At 45.5% G+C, this 27917-nt stretch overlaps 1 protein-coding gene across 1 annotated transcript in view; it reads right to left on the bottom strand.

Annotated features, from left to right (window-relative positions):
* Positions 1-899: 899 nt before the first annotated feature.
* SH2D4A (SH2 domain containing 4A) overlaps positions 900-27917 on the bottom strand; it is a gene marked incomplete at both ends in the record, with an annotated part of 57735 nt that continues 30717 nt past the window's right edge. Inside the window, 6 exons of the mRNA XM_079726748.1 lie at positions 900-992; positions 1855-2075; positions 12292-12422; positions 17348-17549; positions 18657-18768; positions 25286-25366. Of these exons, the coding sequence (XP_079582874.1) occupies positions 900-992; positions 1855-2075; positions 12292-12422; positions 17348-17549; positions 18657-18768; positions 25286-25366 (840 nt within the window). The remainder of the gene's footprint in view (positions 993-1854; positions 2076-12291; positions 12423-17347; positions 17550-18656; positions 18769-25285; positions 25367-27917) is intronic.

Genomic DNA, 27917 nt, shown 5'->3' with positions numbered 1-27917 from the left:
GACGCCGGTCGTTGGCTTTGGGGCCCGCCCTAATCTGGTCTGACCTCGTCTTAATTTGATCACATCCGCAAAGACCCTGTTTCCAAAGAAGGCCACGTTCACAGGTGCAGGGGGTTAGGACTTCAATGTCTCTTTGGGGGACTCGACCCACAACACCTAGTGTCCAAAAAGCTCACTCTTCTGCCCTTGTGTATCCAAGGCACGCATGTGGCTTCACCCTCCTCGGCGAGGTCCTGGGTGGAGCCCCGCCCGGCTCCCCGGAGCCAGGGAACCCCCCACACAGGGCCCCTCAGCCCCCGCCGTCGTCCGGAGTGTTTCTGTACATGTGAAGGCTCTCGTCTTACACCTTCAGACTCCTCATTCAGTTCACAACACCCGCAACTTGTGTTCCCTGTGTGTCTTACACCCTGGCCCACACATGCACCGCAAGTGACGTGTGCAGGGCAGTGGGCTCAGCCACCAGCGCAGGCTCTTTCGCCAGTCCCTGACGCCACCAAGGAACTTCATAGGAACAGGACCCCGAGACCTTCCGAGGTGAGGCACAGAGGGAGTGCCGAGGCCATGGAGGACTTCTGGTTTTGAGGTGCCCCTTAATTCCCAAAAGGTTCCAATTTCTTCTTCGTTTATTCCATACATCGCTAGGGTTGTAGCCTTCACGTTGGGAGCTGCAGAAATGGGGGTTCTTCTCCCTTTACTGCTGGGGTGCGTACAATGCAGAAGCGATTCCCTCAGCGTTAATTAAACTCCAGCATTTGTGCAGAAGAGAGGTCGCCACGGGACCCCCAAGGGTCCATTCGCTTGATCGGGATCGGCTTGCTGCAGGGCGACGTGGCTTCATAGGTGTCTGTCTGTCCAGAGGACGGCCCAGCTGGCGGCTGCAGGTTGACACAATGAGGCTGTCACTCAAACAGGTCCTGGTAGTCGGGCGGCTGTTCCTGCTGACCGCAGGGGTACAGAAGGAGCTCCTTCCCCAGGGAGGTGATGGGTTCCTCCTGTGAAGCAGACGGTACAGGTCAGGCTGTGCCCAGTGACAGCAGCACAGGTATTAGGTGGCTCCTGAGTCTTATTTATAAGACAGTTGAATAAGAAGCCATGCCCTCCCTACCTCGCCAGAGCACATAACTTCTGGTCTCCCCTTGGGTGTTCACAAAGCTTTCTTGGCTTAGGCAGCCTTGAAAGAGATTTTTCTTGCCCGCAAACTGCCATGTGGTCTCCCTCCTTCCTGGGCTTGTGCTCTAACTTAAGAGTGTTCTCATGATGGATACGAATATATTTTTTTAAAAAAAGAGGGCTTCCCTGGTGGCGCAGTGGTTGAGAGTCCGCCTGCCGATGCAGGGGACACGGGTTCGTGCCCTGGTCTGGGAAGATCCTACATGCCGCGGAGCGGCTGGGCCCGTGAGCCATGGCCGCTGAGCCTGCGCATCCGGAGCCTGTGCTCCGCAACGAGAGAGGCCACAACAGTGGGAGGCCCGTGTACCGAAAAAAAAAAAAAAGAATGTATATATATATGTATAACTGTATATGAATCTTTGCAGTACAGCAGTAATTAACACCACATTGTAAATCAACTATACTTCAAAAAAAAAAGGAGTGTTCTCGGATGTGGTCAGGGTGCACAGATTTTGTAGCACGTCCTGCATGCTCTGCCCTAGCGGGTTCTCCCTGAGCATTTGAGGAGGAACAAGGTTCAGGGATAAAGGAAATGCCATTGACAATCCTGATTATCAGCAGGGGTCATCAAAGGCTAATTCCCCCATTGCTTGTGTCAGTCATTTTTCCTGGAATTGCCTTTCACTGTCAGAGCTGCTGCAGGACCCCTGTCACAGAGCCAGCGAAGTCTGCGCATTGCTTCACCTTGTGGTACTCCACCAGCTCAGCCAGGCTGGCATGCTGCAGCTGGTCCGCACCCAGGAAGCTGTACGAGTCCGTGGAGGCATCTATGACGAAGTGTTTGCAGCCGTCCTTGGACAGATAGGACAGGACGTAGCCCTTGATTCTCTCGCTGACCCGGATCAGGAAGCTGCCTGGCACGCACGTGCTCAGAAGCTCATTCGCTCTCTGTACGGTGAGAATTCCTGTGGGAAAGAAGAGGTGTTTCAGCCAAATCATTTCCAAAACTCCCCTCTGTTAAATGCAGCCGTGTGGATAAAGCTAGTAAAAACCTGAGCAAGTTTAAGTCCAGTTTGGACTTCTTAGGAATACGGTATAGTATCATTCGTCATCTGGTATTTGGTAACTGGGCCGGGGTAGGTTACATAAGCAAATGGATAGTATAAACGAGAGCTGAGACGTTTACCCCTCAGAACACATTTCCACTCGCACACCCACTGACAACAGCACAGGCGTCAGGTGGCTTCTGAGTGTGGTCGGACCCTTGACGGTCGTCCTGGGAGGGTGATCTCTCCCCAGTTGACTGATGGGGACTCTATGGCCTGGGAATGATCCTGCTTGATCTGGAACAGCAGTTCTCACCCAGGGCAACGTCTGGAAATGTCTTGAGACATTTTTGGTTGTCCTGGATGGGGGGCTACTTTCCTCCAGTGCGTTGAGGCAGGGATGATGCTAAGCCTCCCACCGCGAACAGAACCGCCTCACTACAAAGAGTGATCCAGCCCCAAATGACGTCGGTGCCAAAGATGGACACCCCGGTCGGGTGTCAACAAGTTAGTGACAGAACCAGGAGGGGCCCAGGCCTACCCAGTGCCCTCGGCTGTGGCTACTCCTAAATGATGCTTCATTTACAGGAATGAAGGTAGATACATAGGTATAGGCATGTACATGTGTATATATATGCTTATCTATTAATAGTTATGCTTTCACATACATTCAAAAGAATGAAACCCTGCATATATATACACATGAGTTTTATACACCTATGTATTCCTGTGTATAGTTTGGATGCCTCGTGAATTCACACTGATTCAGACCGGCCTTTTCCCCAGTGAGTCCACACTCAGGACGTTTGACTCGTATTCCCGGTTTCCCTTCTCATGCCTAGTGTAATTCTTCAGAGACAGCCAGAAAGTGCACAGACACGCCTTGGCAGGGTGGTGAGGGTGGTGAGCGACGCTGACCTCTGACCTGGGGAGCAGCGTTCTCTGCGCCCTTTCCCACGTCAGCAGATGGGACCCCCTGCCTTCTCCCGTGCTGGTCCTCAGTACCGTTATCAGGAAACCCCAGAAAACCTCCTGGTGAAAAGGCAATGGATTATCACAGCCCTTTAGTCTAACAAGACTAAAGGTGGTAAAGTTAATTGAGAATGAAACCTAATTATCCAGGGTGAAGCCTAAAATAACACTGCTTCTATGTTCTCTTTTGTAAGCAGACCTTTAATAAAGGGAGGATTGGAAAGCCGCTGTTCTCCCCCCGCCGAGACCAGCCGACCGGCCCGCCTCCTGCCCCGTCCCCCTGCAGGGCCCGCACCTGCACGTCCCGGTGCGTGAGGCTCAGCCCCAGGGCGACAGCAGGATGGGGGTGGGAGTCCGGGCGCTGGACAGGAAATGAGCCTGCCGCCTCTCCTCTGGCCCGAGCTCTGCTGTGTCCCTGCCCCACGGGGCACCTTCTCCGTCCTGTCCAGTCACCTTCCTGCCCTTCCCCAGCAAGACTGAGCCACTGGACACGGCAGGCACCGTGACCCCGAGGAGCCCCCTGGGTCAGCTGCTGGGTGTCCGCGTCAGGTGCCCAAGTGCCGCCCAGGTGAGCTCCCCCAGCTACGACCGCTTCTGTCTGCCTGTTTTACCTTCTGCACACACCCGGTCCCACAGAGGGCAACCGGAGGCTGAACCAAGGCCACAGGTGACCAGCCTGCCCGGGGCCTGCAGGAGACCAAGGTTTGAAGACTCTAGGTCTGTCTCTGAAACCAGGGGTATTTTCCACTGACTTCAGAATCGAGCTGAGGGGCTCATTCTGAAAAGATTTCTCTCCCCTCCCCGGCTTACTGACAGGCTGACTCTGAGATTCCAGATTACTTCAACAGATGTATAATGTCTGGATTTCCTCAAGATGGATTTGGATTCCTAAAATGAAAGCTATTCTGGAAAATTATAATCAGAATAAGGCAAATTCCTCCTAAAATCAGGTCATATAGTAGCTGTAAATCAAACCACCCGAGAGCCTCCCAGTCTGTAACTATTCCTCATTACACACAAGTCCTGGTGCTGTCTCATCTCCAGAGACACCAGAACTCGGTCCTAATGGGGCCTCCTTCCTCTCGGTGGTACCCACGGCAGGTGCAGAAGGCGGATGCCACGGGGACCAGGCTTTGTTCTTTTTGCTTTACAACAGGGTCACCGTGCCTGAAGGGCATGCTCTCTTGGTGCACCTGTGATACAGGTCGATGGACAATTTCTCACGATTCCATCAAGGGCAGCGGGTGCCTTCAGGGAGGCCTGACTGAGGTCACTGCCAAGCGGGGAGCTTGGTCTGCCCGTAAAGGGAGCTCTTGAATGCAATGCCAAGTCCAGCATCAGATATTAATCACCACGGACTCGTGCCCCGTGCACGACTCTAAGAAATTAATTCTAGAGCAGTGAGTGGCCTTCCTCAGTCCCTGAGGCTGTGACACCTCCAGGCCACCTCCCTCACACAAGAACCAAACCTGTCTGAGAGCATAAAAGGATCTCCGCACTAGTGGAAACAGATACATAAAAGCTTCCTTCTGCATCACCGGTTTTTTGAAATGAACCAGCTCTTCACCCAGCGGTCTATTTTGGAGCTGAATCCAGGCTGGGTGGGTCAGAATGGCGGTGGCCCGGGGGACAGCAGAGGCCATTGCGCCAGGGGGAAGGGGCTAAGCTCCCGAGAGCCTGGACCCCCAGCTTGGAGGGGAGCGGAGAGAAAAGGTCCCTCTTGTCCCGGTCGTCTGCGTGACGCCCGGCGCCCCCAAGAACAGTCCTATTCAACAGAATTTTCTGTGACAATGGAAATGTTGTCTGTGCCGGTCGTGTGTGGCTACTGAGCACCTGACATGCGACTGAGGGACTCAATTTTTAATTTTAATTAATTTTGATGTAAAGAGCCAGGCATGGCTAGTGGCTCCATATCGGGGAGCACAGCCCTAAACCCCTGTGAGTGTAGGTTTAGCGCTCCAGGCCAGGCCCAGGAAAATTGTTTTTGCACAGGAGACGGTAAATGGACCCCAGGAGACCTGAAACAACTCAGAACCCCCCGCAGGACCCTCACTGGAAAGCCAAGTGACAGCGACTCCCCTACAGAAGGAGGGATGCCCTTTGCCGGTCCTTCCTCCGTATTCTCCAAGATTCAGCCCAACAGCACAAAGCGTTCTCATCTCTCCCTGAGCAGTTTGAGGCTCAGGGTCCTCCAGGCCCGCTGAGCACTCTCTCAGCCTCTCCAAGGGCTCACCTGGCCCAACCTCCACCTGGGCAAGCGCCGTCCACAGCTTTGAGGGGACCACGGCACATTCTGCTGTGTCTCCCTGTTCCACCTCGTGAGCAGTGAGAGGGCAGCTACCACTCCTTAGTTATCTTCACAGCCTCAGCACCTGCTACTCAGGATGCCCAGAAAAGGTCTAACGAATAACTTTGTCTTACTTCTTTCTCTAGGACACTTCTAGCAACCACCGCCTCTGGTCTGAGAACTGTTACCACGGGGACAAGGGGTGCACTCATGTTTCTCCAAGGCACCACCAGGTCTAACTCTGCTGATACATGTACATCTGTGTGACCTGCTTCCAGTGTCTGGAAAAGCTGTGTGTGATAACCAGACGAAAGATAACCCAATAACAACAGCACTGAGGGTTCTTTATGTCTGCCTGGCACTCCTCCAGGGGTGCATTCCCTCATTTAATCCTCACAGTGGCCTGAGGAAGAGGCACTGCCACTGCCTTTCAAGGACAAAGGGGAAGGCCCGTGTTGCAGAGTTCCTGACACGCGTAAGGTCTCTCGGGTGGGCCCGCAGTGCTGGCTGGACCAGGTGCCTGACGCGAGGCCAGGATCACACACACCCATCCGGAACACCTGTCCCCGGCGGGCACGTCGGTTCTTCCAGGCAGAGCCCTGCAGACTGCGAGTGTACACATTATGCCCGGGGAGTCTTAAACTTGGGAGAGAGCTCCTTCCTGCTTTACACTCTCTGACCCTGCAGTATGTAAAGGAAGCGCGTTCAGAGAGGCTCTGGGTCCTGCCCTGGCCCTCTGTGTAGGAGACGCACCGTGATGCTGACAGTCACCCTGGACGTCTCAGGCACCTTAGGGATGAGGGTAAACGGTCAGAGCTCTTCAAATATTATTCATAACGTTTCCTTAATAATTCAAAGGTTAAAATACATCGTTTGTTCTCACTTCATCACCTTAATGGCTAACACTTCCTAACCAGGCCTGAGTATGCGTCACACACAGTTCTGAGTACTTCATGTATTTTACCTTGTTCAGACCAGCCCTGGGAGGCAGGTCGTGTCGTTATCTGCATCAGACTGATAAGAGTCAAGTGCAGTAGTCGTTCGACTTGCTGAGGCCACACAGCCGGTTGGTGGGGGGCCGGGAGCTGAGCGCAGGCGGCCAGAGATGCGCTTGTCGCCAGTGCGCATGCTCGCCTACCCGCACCGGCTCAAGACGTAGCGTCTAGCAGCGTCTAGCCTGCTCTGGCTGTGGCGGCAGAAGTCCAGGACACAAGGCACGTGACGACAAAGAAAGTCTCAGAACAAAAGCGTGGACTTAAAACTACTTCTCTAAAGAGTAGAATGCCCCTTTCCAGAAACGCATCCCAAGTAAACCCCCAAGCAGAGCCACTCCCCTTGGTGGGACCCACCCACTGCCCTCTCTCTTGCCTCCGAGGTCCCTCCAAGACCACAGTGGAAACCGCAAGCCCGGAGCCGTGGGCGTCAGTGACAGGAAGTGTGAGGCTCCGAGCGCAGGCAGGCCCTGACCCCGGTGGCCAGCAGCGTCAGGTGAGGACCCAATTGCATCATTTGAAAAACTCAAGGAGGGGGCTTCCCTGGTGGCGCAGTGGTTGAGAGTCTGCCTGCTGATTCAGGGGACACGGGTTCGTGCCCCGGTCCGGGAAGATCCCACATGCCGCGGAGTGGCTGGGCCTGTGAGCCATGGCCGCTGAGCCTGCACGTCCGGAGCCTGTGCTCCGCAACATGAGGGGTCACAACAGTGAGAGGCCCGCGTACCGCAAAAAAAAAAAAAAAGAAGTTAAAAAATCTACAAACAATAAATGCTAGAGAGGGTGTGGAGAAAAGCGAACCCTCTTGCACTGTTGGTGGGAATGTGAATTGATACAGCCACTATGGAGAACAGTATGGAGGTTCCTTAAAAAAGTAAAAATAGAACTACCATATGACCCAGCAATCCCACTACTGGACATATACCCTGAGAAAACCATCATTCAAAAAGAGGCATGTACCACAATGTTCATTGTAGCACTATTTACAATAGCGAGAACATGGAAGCAACCTAAATGTCCATCAACAGATGAATGGATAAAGAAGATGTGGCACATATATACAATGGAATAGTACTCAGCCATAAAAAGAAATGAAATTGAGTTATTTGTAGTGAGGTGGATGGACCTAGAGTCTGTCCTACAGAGTGAAGTAAGTCAGAAAGAGAAAAACAAATACCGTATGCTAACACATATATATGGAATCTAAGAAAAAAAAAGAAGGTCATGAAGAACCTAGGGGCAGGACAGGAATAAAGACTCAGACGTAGAGAATGGCTTGAGGACATAGGGAGGGAGAAGGGTAAGCTGTGACAAAGTGACAGAGTGGCATGGACATATATACACTACCAAATGTAAAATAGATAGCTAGTGGGAAGCAGCAGCATAGCACAGGGAGATCAGCTCGTGCTTTGTGACCACCTAGAGGGGTGGGATAGGGAGACTGGGTGGGAGATGCAAGAGGGAGGGGATATGGGGATATATGTATATGTATAGCTGATTCACTTTGTTATACAGCAGCAACTAACAACAACATAAAGCAATTATACACCAATAAAGATGCTAAAAAATACATTAAAAAATCATGGTGAATAATATTTGATGTTTTTAACCAATAAAGAAGTCAATATATGGCTTTTCATGGAAATTAATGTAAGAATTGGAAAAATAAGTTCTTTATAAACTAATAAAAAAAGGCTAACTGGACAACAAATCAATGCTAATTAAAATAAGGTGGTTCCACCGCAAGCTGTTAGATTAACAAAGAAGTCTGGCAATATCACGTATGTCAAGTATATAGGAAGAAAAACTCTCAAGTAGAGCTGGTGGGAGTATAACTTTGTATAATCACTTTGGAAGGCATTTGGCAATATTTAATATAATTAAAGATGCACATACCCTGCCTCCCAGCATTTCCACTTCTAGATGTATACCCTGAAGAAATTATCGTGAACGTCTACAATGAGACATGTTTAGGGTGTATACCACATCATCTTCTGCAATAGCAAAAAAAATGTACCAAATGTAGGAGAAGGGATGAATGAATAATGATATGTGTGCGTAATAAAACATATATCATCGTTAAACACAAATAAAACATTTTGTGTTTTATAGTGTGTGTATTGTAAATATTTAAATAACATATATCATATAATACTGCACTACAGGTAAAATGAATGAGCCAGTCTACATTTATAAACAAAGAAAAACCCAGATAACATAAAGTTGAGAGAAAACACACGTTGCAGAAGAATGTCTATAACATGATACCCATGTAAATGCTAAACACAATATTCTGTTTTATAGAAACATACATATACCTATGTTTTATATTTTTTAAATATATTTTATAGAAATACACAGGTATGCATATATATAATAAGAGTATAAAAATATGGATGGAAAGGACAGCTTCAGAAGAGTGGTTCACCCATTGGGAAGGAGAGAAGGAAAGAATCAAAAAGGGAATAAAAAAGGAGCCTTAATTCTCTCTGTCAGGATTTATTTCTTAATAAAAACAGATGTGAAGTAAATATGGTTTTTAACATTCACTGTTATCTGGAGAGTAGCTATAACATGTTTCATCACTGGCACAAGATATATTTCCCTCTGTACTGTTCTTGTTTAAAATATTTCATAATTAGAAAAATCATGTTTAGGGACTTCCCTGGTGGTCCAGTGGTTAAGAATCCGCCTGCCAATGCAGGGGACATGGGTTTGATCCCCGGTCCGGGAAGATCCCACATGCCACGGGGCAACTAAGCCCATGTACCACAACTACGGAGTCTGAACTCTAGAGCTGTGAGCAGCAACTACTGAGCCCGTGAGCCACAACTACTGAAGCCCACGTGCCTAGAGCCCGTGTTCCACAACAAGACAAGCTGCTGCAATTAGAAGCCCATGCACCGCAACAGAGTAGCCCCCGCAACTAGAGAAAACTCATGTGCAGCAATGAAGACCCAGTACAGCCAAAAAAAGAAAAAAAGAAAGAAAGAAAGAAAAAGAAAAGAAAAATCATGTTTAAATGAGGAGAGAAAATCCTCCATAATGTGGGTGGGCCTCATCTAATCAGTTAAAAGCTTTCACAGGACAAAGACTGACCTTCCCTGAGCAAGAAAGAATCTGCCAGGGGGCGGACAGCCTCTGGATCTGAGCCGACAATCTGGCCATTCTCCCTCTGGCTGGCCTGCCCAGCAGGTTTTGGACCCACCAAGCCTGGGACAGAGATGGGGGTGTCTCTGCTCCTCTCTGCCACCGCGCTGAGTGGTGGCTGGCACTCCCTCAGGTTCTGTGCCTGGTCTTCCTCTCTTACCATCTTCCCAACTCACCCCTGGAAAGTCTCATCCCCTCCATGCTTTTAATTATGGACTAACGATCCAATCTATTATCTCGAGGGTTGACCCATTAATCTGATTGCCAAATGGATACTTTCACACAACAGCCCCAAAGAACATTCAAACTCATCATATCCCAAACGAGTGCACTGTCCCCCTCCCCTAAGTCCCCGCATCCTCCTGGGTTCCTGTCTCACCAACAGTGTGCAGCTTCCACCCACCCCACAAGCCAGAGGCCCAGCAGCCCTCAGTTCCCTGGTGTCCTCCTACCCAGCCCCAGCCTTACCCAAAGCTAATTAAGAGAAAGGGGTGAAACAGAAACTTCTGTGGGGTGGAAGATTAGGTGGCCAAAACAGTAATTTAGGAAGGGTGATTAATGGAGTGCATGACAATGAATGGAATATGGCAAACCAATAAAGAAGAGCTTCCATGCCGCTGTTTCAAAACAGGCTTCCTGATAAATAAACAATTATATTTCAAAAAGATAAGATGTGATCCATCTTCTCTTTGTGATAGAAATGGGAAATTTTGTCTTCTTAAAACTGAAGATAATGATTTACATTGACTACCTGGCTGTGTATTTATTTATTATTACCTTATTATATTGTATCATATTATTTGCTTTGCTTATAACTATGATAAATGTTTGTATAAATGAAAATAACTCAATAACAATTAATAAATTATACGTAAAACTCAAGAGTCTTATTTTTTAACCAAAGCTTCAACTAGATTTTTAGTCCGACTGTGTCTTCCTAGCTCGTAGCAACTGTTTCAGACAGATCTGCCCATTGAAGTATCAGGATTTTTAATAACACCAACACTTTGAATTTCTCACTCCCTGCTGTTAAAAAAGCTACCACCCTTTCAATCAGGGATGACAGCATCTTCTGTCCAGTGACATAGAAGCTACAAAGTGGCTGATTTCCGCTTATCTTAAAAAGGAAAAAAAAACAGGCAATGTGGGGCAGCGGAGTTGACCATGACAGACGGGTCACTGACCATGTTCTTTCTATTCATCTTTTGACACTGTTGTCACTTTTTCCCCCAGTGTCTTCAGAGCAGAATGAAAAGGAAGGACCTGGTCCTGGGAGGGCTGGGCTGGGGGGCTCCTCTGGGGATGGACAATTACAAAACCTAAATCGCCAAAGAACATGCACTTTCCAGGAAAACTAGGCTGCTGTGCTGTACCTGGAAAGGCAGCCCTTTGGCAATGAGCCTATCGCAGATAACATGGTTCTTTTTAGAGGAGTTTGCCATGCTGTGTGTTTGGGAGCTTGTTTTTGTGGCTTTATTTATGTGTGAGACGATCCTACAGAAAAGAGAGTAGCCTTAAACATAACTCAAACCGAGATACCCGTTAGGACAAGTGTGCTCCATGAGAGGACGTGATCTCTGTCTTAAAGCTGTTGTTGGGACTTCCCTGGCGGTCCAGTGGTTAACCCTCCGCGCTTCCACTGCAGGGGCAAGGGGTTCAATCCCTGGTCGGGGAACTAAGATCCGGCGTGCCGCACCGTGCGGCCAAAAAAAAAAAAAAGGTTTTGTTGTCCACGGGACCAGTGAGTCCAACCCAACCACAGACCTCGTGGAAGCCAATCGAGGCAGGAAGCCACCTCCTTCTCTTGAAGTTCAAGAAACGGAGAGGTCGGTGAGGCGGGCGCTGGGTAAACAGACGGCTTGGATGAGCCTAGCTTCGAGGGTCGAATGAAGACATGCTTTAAGAGCTGACCTCTGCTCAGCCCCCAACAGACCCACTTCACAGCCTTAACCGCACGGGTCAACTTTTAAGTTCAAGATCACAAAGTCCCACCCCTTCACTTAACAGATGAGGAAAGTGAGGCTCAGATAAACGGAGTCGCTGCGGAGAACAATGATCTGCTCAAGGTCACTCAGCCCGTGACCTTCCGACCGCGCACAGAGGCCACACCGGCCCCTCCCTGGGTGGGGGGCGGATGACAGCGCTGACATCTGGGGGGGTCCCAAGGGGCCTGCCTTCCCTCCGCCCTGAAGATGACTACTGACCCCACACAAAAGGAGATCTTTGTTTTTTATTTTTCCATACTCCTAACAGAGAAGGATTTTTAGTTTTTATTTCAGAGGAAAAGGCTTTAGACAGTTGTGTTTCATTAAATCAGTATTTGATTTCTCTTGGTTATTTTAAATATCATCTTCCTCCACACCAGAATATGAAAAAATCATATAATAGCAATAACCAGGAGAAAATAATTTTATAATGAGTGAACATAAGGGATGGGGGTTTCTGCTGTGATATCACTGCATTTTTCTTTTTTCTTTTAACATCTTTATTGGAGTATAATTGCTTTACAATGTGGTGGTGTCCATCCGGGGTGATGAACCACCCCGTGCTGGGAGTCACCATGGCGTGGGCCTCTGGTCGTGAGACTGCAGCTCCCTGAGAAAGCTGAGAAAAGCTGCTCTGCGAGAACAAGGTCAGAGACTCTTCGGGGGACGCTCAGGTGAAAGGCAGCCCTGACCCTGCGCGCCTGGAGGCCGAGCCGGCTCACCCACCACCAGGGGCGGGGCCGTGCACTCACCGTGGAACCATGGGGCAATGCTGTCCGAGGTGCCCAGGTAGCCAGCCCGCAGCGGGAGCTGCTCCTCCCGGAACCAGCGCACGATGTCCCCCTGGGCCGAGCGGGACGCTGGCCTCGCCGCTGCTTGGTTTCTGACATTCATGAAAGGTTTCAAGTTAGATTCAACTGGTTGGAAAATAATGCTTTCAAAAATCACACACGCACGCAGAGAGTATAACACGTCTGAAGATCTGGCCTCGCAGCTGAGCTCATGGGGTGTGACCCTGCGCACGGCTGTCACACGGTTCCTCGAGGGCAGGGAATAGGAGGGAGCAGATCTGTTACCTGCCCTTCCAGTCCTGCAGGGTAGCCATGAGCTGCTGCTGTGCCGACACACAGATTTTAATTCATTTTTAATATGAATGGGAAGCTCCATTAATTAAAATTGGACAAAATGAGCATTAAAAAGTGAAATACAGCCCCAGCCATATTTTCCTGGAGAGCATGTACTTGCAAAAGGAGGAAACCAGATGCAACAGAATAAACTTTCTCCCTAACACTTTCATCATTCAATTTCCTCATCTTTCTGTTTCCACTAACCTCTCTGACTTGCTTCCTTCTCTCCCATACTTTGAAGAGTTCTGCTAAAAGGCAGTCTCAGAAATAAAAAGTAAAAGAAAGAGGAGTGTTTGAAGATAGGTTAAGAGAAAGATACAGGCAGCAGAATGGTTTTGAAATAAATTCAGTAGCAGAACTTAAGTCAATTTCCACTACAAAAACTAATACTGCAGTGTAACAAATGTATTCCCAAGTTCCAGGCCCACAAATTCTGAGCAGAATTCAATGTAAAAACAACAACGAGTTTGAATGAGCTACCAGAATATCCTGCTACGTAAATTACGTTCTTTATGCTTTTTATGGTAACACATGCTACCAGGAGTTACATGTGATATACATGTCAGAGGTACATATATATACACGTGATGTATATGCATGTACATACGTACATAGCATTTTGGAGAAAACAGCTTATAATACTTGACTTTCCAAGGGAGCAGACACTGCACACACATGAGATTACATGCTAAGTTCTCCTCCTGGCCTTCAGATTAGGTTCTTTTCTTCGGGAAGTCTTTGGAGGTCAAGCAGAAACTCCAAGGACAGCCTGTGTCTGTCTTTCCCTGGGCTGGCTCCTAGCTGACCTCGGTCATCACTGTTTGAAGTCCCAGCCCTGAAACCATCCGGTCTGGCCACCTCACAAAAAGCACTTCATGCAAGTGGCTTAAGTTGGAAAAAATGAGCTACTAGAGCTTAAAACATCATCTTAAAACCCTCATTAAAAGGCACCTTCATTGCTGTCAGTCACATAAGCTGTGCTCTAAAAATACTGTGGGCGCGGGTGTATGACAAGCCATATTCCACCCTTGGAGGAGCCTGGAGAGGCACATAGCCTGTGGGGACCTGCGGTCCGACACAGTGACAGGCTCGGGTATGGGAGGCACCTGCACAGGAGCTCACACTCCGTGTCCCAGTCACAACGTTGAGGGGCCTCTCTTGTTGTCATAAGGAAAAAATCGTTCCCCAAACTGTCACTGTGTAGAACATGGTCAGTTAGTGCTGGTCCCCAAGTCCCCAGATGGAACCTTTCAACTGAGTAAGTATAAATAATCATAGAAGAGGAAATGGTCCACCTCCTGCTTCCTCTGAGGACAGAATCCTCATTAGGAAAAAGCCCCGAAGATAACTACTCACCCCACACAAAAGGAGATCTTTGTTTTTTATTTTTCCATTCTCCTAACAGAAAAGGATTTTTAGTTTTTATTTCGGAGGAAAAGGCTTTAGACAGTTGTGTTTCATTAAATCAATATTTGATTTCTCTTGGTTATTTTAAATATCATCTTCCTCCACACCAGAATATGTAAAAATCATATAATAGCAATAACCAGGAGAAAATGATTTTATAATTAGTGAATATAAGGGATGGGGGTTTCTGCTGTGATATCACTGCATTTTTCTTTTTTCTTTTAACATCTTTATTGGAGTATAATTGCTTTACAATGTTGTTTGAGTTTCTGCCGTATAACAAAGTATATCAGCTATATGTATACATATATCCCATATCCCGTCCCTCTTGTGTCTCCCTCCTACCCTCCCTATCCCACCCTTCTAGGTGATCACAGAACACTCAGCTGATCTCCCTGTGCTATGCGGCTGCTTCCCACTAGCTATCTGTTTTACGTTTGGTAGTGTATATAAGTCCATGCCACTCTCTCACTTCATCCCAGCTTAACCCTTCCCCCTCCCCATGTCCTCAAGTCCATTCTCTACATCTGCATCTTTATTCCTGTCCTGCCCATAGGTTCATCAGAACCTTTTTTTTTTTAGATTCTATATATGTGTGTTAGCATACAGTATTTGTTTTTCACTTTCTTACTTACTTCACTCTGTATGACAGATTCTAGGTCCATCCACCTCACTACAAATAACTCAATTTTGTTTCTTTCTATGGCTGAGTAATATTCCATTGTATATGTGTGCCACATCTTCTTTAGCCATTCGTCTGTCGATGGACACTTAGGTTGCTTCCATGTCCTGGCTGTTGTAAATAGAACTGCAATGAACATTGTGGTACATGACTCTTTATGAATGATGGTTTTCTCAGGGTATATGTCCAGTAGTGGGATTGCTGGGTCATATGGTAGTTTTATTTTTAGTTTTTTAAAGAACCTCCATATGGTTTTCCATAATGGCTGTATCAATTCACATTCCCACCAACAGTGAAAGAGGGTTCCCTTTTCTCCACACTCTCTCTAGCATTTATTGTTTGTAGATTTTTTGATGATGGCCATTCTGACCAGTGTGAGTGATACCTCTTTGCAGTTTTAATTTGCATTTCTCTAATGATTACTAATGTTGAGCATCCTTTCATGTGTTTGTTGGCAATCCATATACCTTCTTTGGAGAAATGTCTATTTAGGTCTTCTGCCCATTTTTGGATTGGGTTGTTTGCTTTTTTGATATGGAGTTGCATGAGCTGCTTGTATATTTTAGAGATTAATCCTCTGTCAGTTGCTTCATTTGCAAATATTTTCTCCCATTCTGAGGGTTGTCTTTTCGTCTTGTTTATGGTTTCCTTTGCTGTGCAAAAGCTTTTAAGTTTCATTAGGTCCCATTTGTTTATTTTTGTTTTTATTTCCATTACTCTAGGAGGTGGGTCAAAAAGGATCTTGCTGTGATTTATGTCATAGGGTGTTCTGCCTATGTTTTCCTCTGAGAGTTTTATAGTGTCTGGCCTTACATTTAGGTCTTTAATCCATTTGGAGTTTATTTTTGTGTATGGTGTTAGGGAGTGTTCTAATTTCATTCTAATTTCAACTGTAGCTGTCCAGTTTTCCCAGCACCACTTATTGAAAAGGCTATCTTTTCTCCATTGTATATTCTTGCTTCCTTTATCAAAGATAAGGTGACCATATGTGCATGGGTTTATCTCTGGGCTTTCTATCCTGTTCCATTTATCTATATTTCTGTTTTTGTGCCAGTACCATACTGTCTTGATTACTGTAGCTTTGTAGTATAGTCTGAAGTCAGGAAGCCTGATTTCTCCAGCTCCATTTTCCTTTCTCAAGATTGCTTTAGCTATTTGGGGTCTTTTGTGTTTCCATATAAATTGTGAAATTTTTTGTTCTAGTTCTGTGAAAAATGCCATTTGTAGTTTGATAGGGATTGCATTGAATCTGTAGATTTCTTTGAGTAGTATAGTCATTTTCACAATGTTGATTCTTCCAAATCAAGAACATGGTATATCTCTCCATCTGTTTGTATCATCTTTAATTTCCTTCATCAGTGTCTTATAGTTTTCTGCATACAGGTCTTTTGTCTCCTTAGGTAGGTTTATTCCTAGGCATTTTATGCTTTTTGTTGCAACGGTAAATGGGAGTGTTTCCTTAATTTCTCTTTCAGATATTTCATAGTTACTGTATAGGAATGCAAGAGAGTTCTGTGCATTAATTTTGTATCCTGCTACTTTACCAAATTCATTGATTAGCTCTAGTAGTTTTCTGGTAGCATCTTTAGGATTCTCTATGTATAATATCATGTCATCTGCAAACAGTGACAGTTTTATTTTTTCTTTTCCAATTTGGGTTCCTTTTATTTCTTTTTCTTCTCTGATTGCTGTGGCTAAAACTTCCAAAACTATGTTGAATAATAGCGGTGAGAGTTGGCAACTTTGTCTTGTTCCTGATCTTAGTGGAAATGGTTTCAGTTTTTCACCATTGAGAATGATGTTGGCTGTGGGTTTGCACTGTATTTTTATTCAGGGATTTTCCAAAACAAATTGTTCTGCCTAATTCCCCCCACAGCCTAGGAAGCAAAGGGACCACCATGGCCAAATATAGTCTTCATTTAAAAAGAAACATTTCCAGCTGCTGCATAGCACAGGGAGATCAGCTCAATGCTTTGTGATGACCTAGAGGGGTGGGATAGGGAGGGTGGGAGGGAGGCTCCAGAGGGAGGGTATATAGGGATGTATGTATACATATAGCTGATTCACTTTGTTGTACAGCAGAAACTAACACAACAATGTAAAGCAATTGTACTCTAATAAAGATATTTTTTAAAAAAAAAAGAAAAGAAACATTTCCAAATTCTCAATCTATGAGCTTGACTGTATATCCCAGAATGAGAAGTATCATCAAATCTTTAATCCTGAGAAGAGGAAATGTAGCTCTGCTCATGATGTGAAGCCCAGCAAGCCTGGGTTCCTACTGTGATGAGCCCCCAGTTGTCCCCCCTCCCCTCACTGGCTGTCACCAGGTGAGGGTGAGCTGGGCTGGGCGCACAGGACCTCGCTGTGCATCTTCATGAAATTCCTGGCTATGTTAATGGTACCCACATTGGGGATTTTACAGATAAGGGGAGATGAAGGGCTGCCCAGGTGTCTCAGCATCACAGACTCAGAGGTGGAGCTGGATTGAATGGCACCAGTAGGCTCTCTCCCCGCAGCGGCCACGCAATTCATCTATTTTAATCGGCCATTTCACCGCTTATGCTTAAAGCCACCTTCATGGCTTCTTACCTGAGAGGTTTGCAGGGGTGTCCTGAAGGGCTCAGGAACTGAGGCTTGGGTGGAAGGGGGGGCCTCCGGGGCTTCTGGGGGCCACCGGGGGGGCTCTGTGGCCCCTCGCCGCCTCTCCCCCTCTGGGACAGCCTCTTGTAGTCCTCCCGTGCCTGTTTGGCCAGGGAGCGCCTCCTCTCATCAGCTGCCTTGGATTTTCGCACTAGAAAAACAGTGGGGTTTGAGAAAGGCCCTCATGAGCCATGGAAATGTTTAGAAGAATCAGCACCACAGACGGTGAACAGAGTGGGCTCTGGTAACAATGAACAGGCACCAGCAATGCCTAGTATTAAAGACCCTACTGCAGGATGTAAGAATAAGCTTTACTGAGTGCATCTGCACTTCAGACATTATTGGTCAGAATCTGTTATATTTGATTTCACAGAAATGCCTACAGCGTTCCATTACACTAAGATTTCACTGCATAGAAGTGATTGGATCTCGTAAACATTTTCACTTCACAAAAATTGTCACTTTAATGGTATTCATTGTGATGGAATTCCCAAAATTCTGCAAACACGGCTGCCCCTGTTCTCCTCCTGTTGCTTCAAGGGATGACCGGGCAGTTAGGGTGTCTTTGTCCAAGTCAGATGGAAGCTCTAATCCTGTTTCAAACCCGAATCCTCCCAGCATCCTCACATATGCTCTGCTCTGCCTTCATCTGCACTGGCCTCTCCCTAGGAGGCGATCTCTGGGCAGTGCTAACTCAGAAGGGGGCAGGGTTGAGCCACAGGTGTGGAAGGGATGCTGACACATCCAGCCTGTCACACCTGTGTTCTTCTGATTACAAAGTTAAGATGTGTTCACTGTTGAAAACTGAGAAAAATACAGAAAAACAAGAAGAATTCCAATAAGTAACCTTGAATCCTGCCTCTCCAAGAAAACTAATGTTAATATGTTAACCTGCCACTTCTTTTCCCTCATATACTTAGACTTTAAGTAGGGATATTTTTCATACTATTTTATAATGATTTTTCTTTTCCAAGCTAGAAAGATATAGACACATTCCAAGGACTTTAAACACTCTTCCAAAACATTTTTCATAGCTAAATACCATTTCATCATATACATATATCATAATTTTGATGGTACAAAGATGAATTGAGAACCTTTCTGCTATTCAGTGTTTAGATGGCTCTGTAGCCTTTGAGTAATAGTTTAGTGTTAAAACATCTCTCAACAACCACTCTAAGTGCTTCCTAGATGGATCATCTTATTTGGTGAACAAACTAGCTTAGTGTCACTGTTATGGAGGCCTCTGGGTACTCACAAGAGGCCTGCCACTCCGAATCTTCTTTCCAGCTCTTATAAATCTGCTTGGTTCTCTCTTCATCTATTTGTTTTACTTCTTCATCTTGTGTTTTCTTCGCAGATTCTTTCTTCTGTTTAAAAAACCAAAAACAAACACTGGTGAGGGACTCTGGTAGTTTCCTGCAGTGAGGCAGGCACTAGGCATGGTATGGGCACAAAAATGGGCATAGAGATGAATGGAAGAGAATAGAAAGCTCGAAAATGAAAACCCAACTTACAAAATCTATGGAATGCAGCAAAAGCAGTTCTAAGAGGGAAGTTCATAGCACTACAGGCCTTCCTCAAGAAACAAGAAAAATCTCAAATAAATAACCTAACCTACCACCTAAAAGAATTAGAAAAAGAAGGACAAACAAAATCCAAAGTCAACAGAAAGAAGGAAATAACAAAGATCAGAGAGCAGATAAATAAAATAGAGCTCAAAAAAAAAAATAGAAAAGATCAACAAAACCAAGAGCTGGTTTTTTTGAAAAGATAAACAAAATTAACAAACCTCTAGCCAGGTCCACCAAGAAGAAAAGAGAGAGTACACAAATAAACCAAATAAGAAGTGAAAGAAGAGAAATAACAACTGATACCACAGAAATATAAAAAAATCATAAGAGAATACTATGAATAATTATATGCCAACAAGTTGGACAACCTAGAAGAAATGGACACGTTTCTAGAAACATGCAGCCCACCAAAGCTGAGTCAGGAAGAAACAGCTAATTTGGACAGACCGATCACTAGAAGTGAAATAGAATCTGTAGCTAAAAAAAGAACTCACTGCAAACAAAAGTCCAGGACCAAATGGTTTCGCTGGGGAATTCTACCAAACATACAAAGAAGAACTTATACTGATCCTTCTCAAACTCTTCCAAAAGACTGAGGAAGAGGGAACACTCCCAAATTAATTCTATGAAGCCACCATCACCCTGCTGCCAAATCCAAAGACACTACAAAAAAAGAAATTTACAGGCCAATACCTTTGATGAATGTAGCTGCAAAACTCCTCAACAAAATATTTGCACACTGAATCCAACAACACATAAAAAGGATCCTATACCATGATCAAGTTGGATTCATTCCAGGGTCACAAGGATGGCCCAACATATGCAAATCAATCAATGTGATACACCACATCAACAAAAGAAAAGACAAAAATCACATGATTATCTCAATAGATGCCGAAAAAGCACAAGACAAAATTCAACATCCTTTCATGATAGAAACTCTCATCAATATGGGTATAAAGGGAACACATCTCAACATAATGAAGGCTATTTACAACAAACCCACAGTCAACATCATAGTCAATGGTGAAAAGCTGAAAGACTTCCCAAAGGAACGAGACAAGAATGCCCACTCTTACCACTTCTATTCAACATAGTATTGGAAGTCCTAGCCACAGCCACCAGACAAGAAAAATAAATAAAATGTACCCAAGCTGGAAGGGAAGAGGTAAAACTGCCACTATTTGCAGATGACATGATACTCAATATAGAGAACCCTGATGTCATAACACAAAAACTACTAGAACAAATGAATTCAGCAAGATAGCAGGATACAAGATTAATACACAGAAACCCATTGCACTTCTTTACACTAACAATGAAATTTAAACATGATTTTAAAATCACATCAAAACAAAAACAAAAACCTAGGAATAAACTTAACCAAGGAGGTAAAAGACTTATACACCGAGAACTATAAAACATTTATAAAGGAAACTGAAAATGATTGACAGAAATGGAAAAATATCCTATGTTCTTGGATTGGAAGAATAAATATTGTTAAAATGGCCATACTACCCAAAGTAATCTACAGATTTAATGTGATCCCTATCAAAACACCCAGGACATTTTTCACAGAACTAGAAGAAATAATGCTAAAATTTATATGGAACTACAAAAGACCCAGAATTGCCAGAGCAATCCTGAGGAAAAAGAAAAAAGCTGGAGGCAAAAATCTTCCCAGACTTCGGACTATACTACAAAGCTACAGTAATCAAAACTGCATGGTAATGGCACAAAAACAGACACATAGATCAATGGAACAGAATAGAGAGCCCAGAAATAAACACTCACACCTATGGTCAATTAATCTATGACAAAGGAGGCAAGACTGTACAATGGAGAAAAGACACCTTCTTCAACAAGTGGTGTTGGGGAAAGCTGGACAGCTACATGTAAATCAATGAAATTAGAATACTCCCTCAAAGCATACAGAAAAATAAACTCAGAATGGCTTAAAGACCTACATATAAGACGTGACACAATAAAACTCCTAGAAGAGAACATAGGCAAAACATTCTCTGACATAAACCATACCAATGTTTTCTTAGGTCAGTCTCGCAAGGCAAAAGAAATAAAGCAAAAAATAAACAAATGGGACCTAACCAAACATATAAGCTTTTGCACAGTAAAGGAAACCATCAACAAAATGAAAAAAACAACCTATGGAATGGGAGAAAATATTTGCAAACGATGCAAACAACAAAGGGTTACTATTCAAAATATACAGACAGTTCATAGAACTCAATATCAAAAAAATAAACAACCCAATCAAAAAAGGAGCAGAAAACCTAAACAGATGTTTTTCTAAAGAAAGCATACAGATGGTCAAGAGGCACATGAAGAGATGCTCAACTTCGCTAACTATTAGAGAAATGCAAATCAACCACAATAAGCTACCAACTCACACCAGTCAGAATGGCCGTCATCAAAAAGTCCACAAATAATAAATGCTAAAGAGGGTGTGGAGAAAAAGGGAACCCCCTTACACTGTTGGTGGGAATGTAAATTGGTGCATCTACTATGGAGAACAGTATGGAGGTTCCTTAAAAAACTAAAAATAGAGCTACCATATGATCCAGCAATCCCACTCCTGGGCATATATCTGGAGAAAATTCTAATTCAAAAAGATACGTGCACCCCAATATTCATAGCAGCATGATTTCAAATAGCCAAGACATGGAAACAACACCAGTGCCCACCAACAGATGATTGGCTTAAGAAGATGTGATATTTATACACAGTGGAATATTACTCAGCCATAAAAAGGAATGAAATATTGCCGTTTGCAGCAACATGGGTAGACCTAGAGATTATCATAATTAGTGAAGTAAGTCTGACAGAGACAGACAAATATTATATATCACACATATGTGGAATCTAAAAAGTAATACAAATAAATCTATATACAAAATAGAAACAGGCTCACAGACATAGAAAACATATTTATGGTTACCAAACAGGAGAGGGAGGGAGGGAGGGAGGAACACATTAGGAGTATAGGATTAACAGATATAAACTGCTATACATAAAATAGACAAACAACAAGGGTTTACTGTATAGCACAGAAAATTAAACTCAATATCTTACAATAGTGTATAATGGAATGTAATCTGAAAAACATAATTTAATCACTTTGTTGTACAGCTGAATCTAACACAATATTGTAAATCAACTGTACTTCAATAAAGAAAAGAAAAAATAAAATATACAAAAATATCTTTTAAAAGCATCCTTTTTGAGAAGGAAAAATATAGAATAAGAAACATGAGTCTTCCTTAAAAAGGGAATATCTTATTGAAGTACAGTGGTCTTACAATATTATTTACTGTGGTAAAATACATGTAACATAAAATGACCATTTTAACGTTTTTAAAAATTGTGGTAAAATATACACAACACTAAATTTACCATCTTAACCATTTTGACATGTACAGTTCTGTAGCCTTAAGTACACTCAAGGAAATTTGTTTTTAACCAAAGAGAAAACTAACACACCAAAGCACTTAAAAATTCCTTTGTTTCTTTGAGGACAACCTTCTGAGTGTTCACGAGAAAAATGAATTTACAACTTGGTGCGGCAAGAAAAAGCCTCGTCAGCTGAGTCATGAAACAGGCTGAGGGGCGGGAAAGTCTGGCCGTGCTTTGCTTTGCACCACAGAAATCATGGTTTTTCTCTTTTGTGTTTTCCTATAGAAAGATGAAGACTTTCTTGTGGTTAAATTATTTCACCACAAGAAAAATACGTACCTCGATGCTGTGAAACTGGTTTCAATCACCATTAAATCACAGCTAACACAGAAGATGGTGATAATTCATATTATGCACTTCACCTCAGATGCAACGGAACTTTTGTGGTTTGACTGTTTTCACTTTTTTTCTTACATTCTTATCCTGCCTAGAGCTAAGCCCCCCTTCTTTAGTCAATATTATAAAAACCAAAGAAGAGCTTTTGCTGTTTGAAATGACTTAAAATTTGCCATTGCCTTATTGAAGCTGTTGGCAAGCCTGAAACACATCAAAAGTGCTGGTAGAAATTTCTAAGCTCAAACAGAAAAAATTCAAAGGGAGCTTTGCTTGTCTTCCACACACATATTTTTAAATGATTTTAAATAATTAGAAAAATATAGCTACAATATTAAACTATGCTATCATAGCATACTGTTATGCTAAGGACACTGTTGTTTAGGAAAAGCAAGAAGTTTACAAAGTGAGTCTACTTAAAGAAATATATTAAGTAAATAATAATTCGGGCGGTACTTGGTTGCTAAGTTGATACTCCAGTGTCTGAGAGAGCTGTGTTTAGTAAGTCTCACTCCTTTTTCATCCACAGTGTCATTTTGTATGGGCACAGTGAGAAAGGAGACAAAATTAATGTTTCACAGAGTAATAGCAGATGAGAGCTGACCCTGGCCGCTGTTTTTATTCAGCAGCCACATAGCACAGGGAGATCAGCCCGGTGCTTTGTGACCGCCTGGAGGGGTGGGATAGGGAGGGTGGGAGGGAGGGAGACGCAAGAGGGAAGAGATATGGGAACAGATGTATATGTATAACTGATTCACTTTGTTATAAAGCAGAAACTAACACACCATTGTAAAGCAAATATACTCCAATAAAGATGTTAAAAAAAAAAGTAACAATGGAAATTTAAAAGAAAAAAAAAGAACTTGTCCCGAGTTTCTCTAAGGATTCCTCCAGAAAATTTACTTTTAGAAAAGTCTCTACAAGTTGATCTTTACTTTCTCTGTTTCGAAAACCATCATTTCTTCTTTAGAAGTGTTCTGCTGAAGCACACAGGTCCAGGATGAAGGCCAGGGAGTGGAGAGGCAGCAGGGCTGAGCCTGGACACTGGTCCAGATGCCCAGGGGCCGGGATGTGGAGCCAGAGATGCGCAGACGGAGCTGTCAAAGGTCCCCGACACAAAGCCGCTCGTCCTGGGCTGCTGATGCAAATACTCCCACCAGCTCCCTCATCAGCCCCGCACTCCGTCTCATTACTGGCTTCTGTGTCGTTCCTCCACCGTGTCCAAGAGCTCTTGCCTCTGTGCCCTCCTGCGTGCTGTTCCCTCTGCCTGGAACACACTTCCCCAGGCATCCCCATCACCCCGCCCTCATTCTTCAGGTGTCTGCTCCAATGTCAACTTCTCTGGCCACCTCTATAAAATCCAACTCCCACCTTCCCTGCTTTCCTCGGCTCCCTTATCCTACGTGATTTTCCTGCAGAGCTCTTAGGACCTGACTTCACACACAGATGTATCATCTGTCTCCCCATCAGGAGCAGAAGCTTTCCGAGGGCAGGGACTTTATCTGTTTCGTTCACTGTGTCTCTAGTGCCCACAGCAGAGCCTGGCACGCAGGAGGAACTCAACATAGGTCGTCTGAACGAACACGCAGATCTTCGGTCCTTTCTTCCTTACCTGCCCTCACTTAAAATGACATAACGTAATCAGGGCAGTGTCACTGGGGAGTTCCTTTAGGGACTATTGCTGCTGTTTTATAAAGAGGCATGTATTACATCAGTGTCTGCACACCAGGCCCACAGCTCCAGACCTCCCCATGACTGACGCCTCAAACGTGCGAGCTCTCCAGCTCACACGTGGCCCAGCAGAGGAGTCCGGGCCTGGGTCACCACCCAAGGGAACCGGCCCCAGCCGCCTCCTGACAGCCTCCATCCCAGCCTGTGGCCCCCAGAACCTTCATTTTACAGCCTCATCTCTCGCTCCACTTTTCAGACCATCTGTGGGCCAAACCCTACAGGGTTTCCAGTCTCTGCCTCAGTTATCCTGAGCCGCATGTGTGGTAACACAGCAGTAGGACGGAGGGAGGAGAGAGGTCCCTGTCTGCATGGACCCAGAGACCTGAGCGCCTGGAGGCCCTGCGGGCACCGTGGGCGCAGTGACCCAAGCAGCTGCTCAGCGCAAAGGGACAGGCTAGAGAAACAGTGAACACCTAGGGAACCTAATGTGAATTCACGATTTCCGCCAAGTTTCATGCTTCGTTTATCTCTCTCTGAGATCAGTCTCCCCAGCGTTTGCCTCTGTCCGGGACGCTATCTCACGTCAGATCTTCAGGGAGGAGTCCGACATGTCCTGACGAGCAGATACATCCTGGCACATCCTTTCCCTGATACTCAAGACTCTCCAACTCCAGATAAACAGGTCAAGACGAACAGCTGTGCTCACAAGCTTTTCAAAGATAGAGTTCACAGTCTGCTGCTTAATTTCATTTCTGCATGAGGCTAATAAAACAATTTGTGAAACATTAGTGGAACTGGCTCTGCACTTAGCCCCTGAGATGGAAGGTAAGTCTTTTACCTGGTGAAATCCATATTCCTTCATACGACTGATAGAATCTGCCAACATTTGGTGAACGTTTCTTGAGGAACTGGAGGGCAACTAAAAATTAAATGAAACACATTGTTATGCCATTTAGAGCTGCAGTGCAATTCCAGAAGATAATCTGTTAATGCTTCCCTCATGTCGATGTTCCCAAATGCTGCCCCCCGCCAACTGGATCCACCCCTTTCCCACCAGCAAGTGAGCTCCTGAGCCCATCCTGACTGAGGGGGAAGGTATATGAAGCCCCAGCCTCTGAACTCAGTAGGGTTAGAGATGAATCACCGCCCAGCAGCCAGGAGCTGGTGGTTTGCTCATGTCTTGCTCCCAGCTGGCCCCAAGGTCTCTGGGATGACTTTAAGACATCAACACTCCTCCTTAATCTCAATTCCCTTCTTTCTCTCTTAATCCCTGCTCTACCACATCCCGCGTTTTAGGTCGGACCAGAGAAACGCCTTAGTTTCGGCCACTTAACTGCATTCACCTCTCTCCCCTTCTAGGGCTGGAGACATACCTGGAACACCCAGTGCCTGGGAGCCCTGCCCACCCTCCCTGCCCGCTCACATCCCCCCGTCCCCCACCTTCCTCCACTTCCTAGTTCCGGATCTAGGCTTCTGCTGCTCTAGACGGATTTCCTAGGAGCCAGCTCCTGCCAATGGGGTTCCCAGTTCTGCTGCCTGGATTCCCTGGGACAATCCTTGTGGGCCACCTGCCAACCCCTCTGGCTCAGTGACTGAGCTGGCACAGCACACGGGGCGCCTCGTAAGACCAGGTCAGTTACACCGGCCCCCGTCACCTGGTCCCTGGCCTGAGTGCAGGCTGGGCCAAGGTCAGCATGGCAGCCATGTGACCTGTGTGGCCGATATTAGCCACCCTCAACCCACTGTACAACGACTCATGAGCCTTGTGCCTGAGGACTCCTTCCTGGATCCTGGCACAGATGAGAAATTGCCTGCAAAGTTTCAGCCAAAGGTCGGTACCAAGATTCAGCGTGGAGCACAGGGGATACTTTAGGGTCACTTCTATGCCAGGAAACGAACCAGCTTGGCTACCTCAATCCTGCCCCTGCAGTTAGGTGCCCATGTGAATAATTATCTCCAAAATAATACAGGTGATAACTGGTATTGGCCACTTCTATCTGGGCCTTTAAAACCTCCTTCACATGTGTCTCCAGGCCATTTCCCCCTTCTTTGGGCTGGAATGGTGACAGCAGTCATGCTACTAGAAAAACAGCAGAGCCTCCAAAGCCTGAGTCCTTGAACGGCTGTGTAGACCTGAGCCTTCCTGGACCAGAACACCCATCCTGGACGTTACAAGGGAGTAAGATGAACTTCCATGATGTTTTGACCATTGCCTGTTTGTTCTATTCTATCTTAGCTGATAAAGCTGGCCACAGCAATCACTGGCGGCCCTGGACTCCAGCTCTCTGCTGAGGTCATTTACTGATCAAGGGAGTACAGTCGATGCTGATTTCCCTGATAGCTGAGGGTCACTGGAGCCTGTCCTGCCCAGGCTCTGCATCAGGGCCTTAGTAAGTATCATCTTCACTGCCCACAACATCGCTGATGGAGGGGCAACACAACGCCCACTCTCAGGCGAAGGAACTGAATCTCAGAGGAGTTGTGCAGCTTTCTGGGGTCACACAGCCAGCCTGTTCCAGAGTTCATGCTTTTTCCACTATATCAATATTGTCAGGATAGGGAAATGAGTTGCAGGTCAAAAGATTTCTTATACCTATTACTTGGCAAAGTAATGAATCCTATAGGTTTCCCAATTGCTACTTGCCATATTCTGTCTCATTTTTTCCTTATTCTGATATTATAAAAGGATATGTAGCTGCCCTGCATCTAAAGCAGAATAGGACAATAACCAGGTCCTCTACTGATGAACAGATTAGAACTCTTCCAACAGGTTTTGTATAAGTCTGTCTGTTCAAAAGTCCGAGATGGCTTTGAAGGGCTCAGGCTTGTGGTCTCTGAATACATTTCCACTATAAGAACTGTGAACTTTAAAAACAGGCTCACTCTCTGGGGCTTCCCTGGTGGCGCAGTGGTTGAGAGTCCGCCTGCCGATGCAGGGGACACGGGTTCGTGCCCCGGTCCGGGAGGATCCCACATGCCGTGGAGCAGCTGGGCCCGTGAGCCATGGCCGCTGAGCCTGCGCATCCGGAGCCTGTGCTCCGCAATGGGAGAGGCCACGGCAGTGAGAGGCCCGCGTACCGCAAAAAAAAACAAACCAAACCAAAACAAAACAGGCTCACTCTCCCTTCCCTCAATGATATAAGATCTGTGGGGCATCATTTTGCAAAAAGCATGTTTCTTCTATGCTGAAAATTAGGAGCCAGGTGACTACACTCCACAGATACCTCCTCAAGTGCTGTAGACAATGCTGCAGCCCCCGCTTCTCCACTTATGTGTTTCAGAGGGACCTGGCCTTTTGCCACTAGCAGAGCTTTGGACCAAGGTTTCATCAGCAGCACCTCCACCACGATCAGCTCCTGATCAAACCCTTAGTTGTTTCCTGAATTAGCGTCAGGCTAATAGATTTCGGACATTGCTCTTCTAAGTCATATATCTCAAAGTGTGGTCTATTTTGTCAAGCATTTTCCCCC

The sequence above is a fragment of the Hyperoodon ampullatus genome (genome assembly GCF_949752795.1).
Source record: "Hyperoodon ampullatus genome assembly, chromosome: 20".
NCBI lineage: Eukaryota > Metazoa > Chordata > Mammalia > Artiodactyla > Ziphiidae > Hyperoodon > Hyperoodon ampullatus.
Note: the sequence above shows the minus strand (reverse complement) of the source record. Positions and strands in the feature narration are given on the sequence as shown.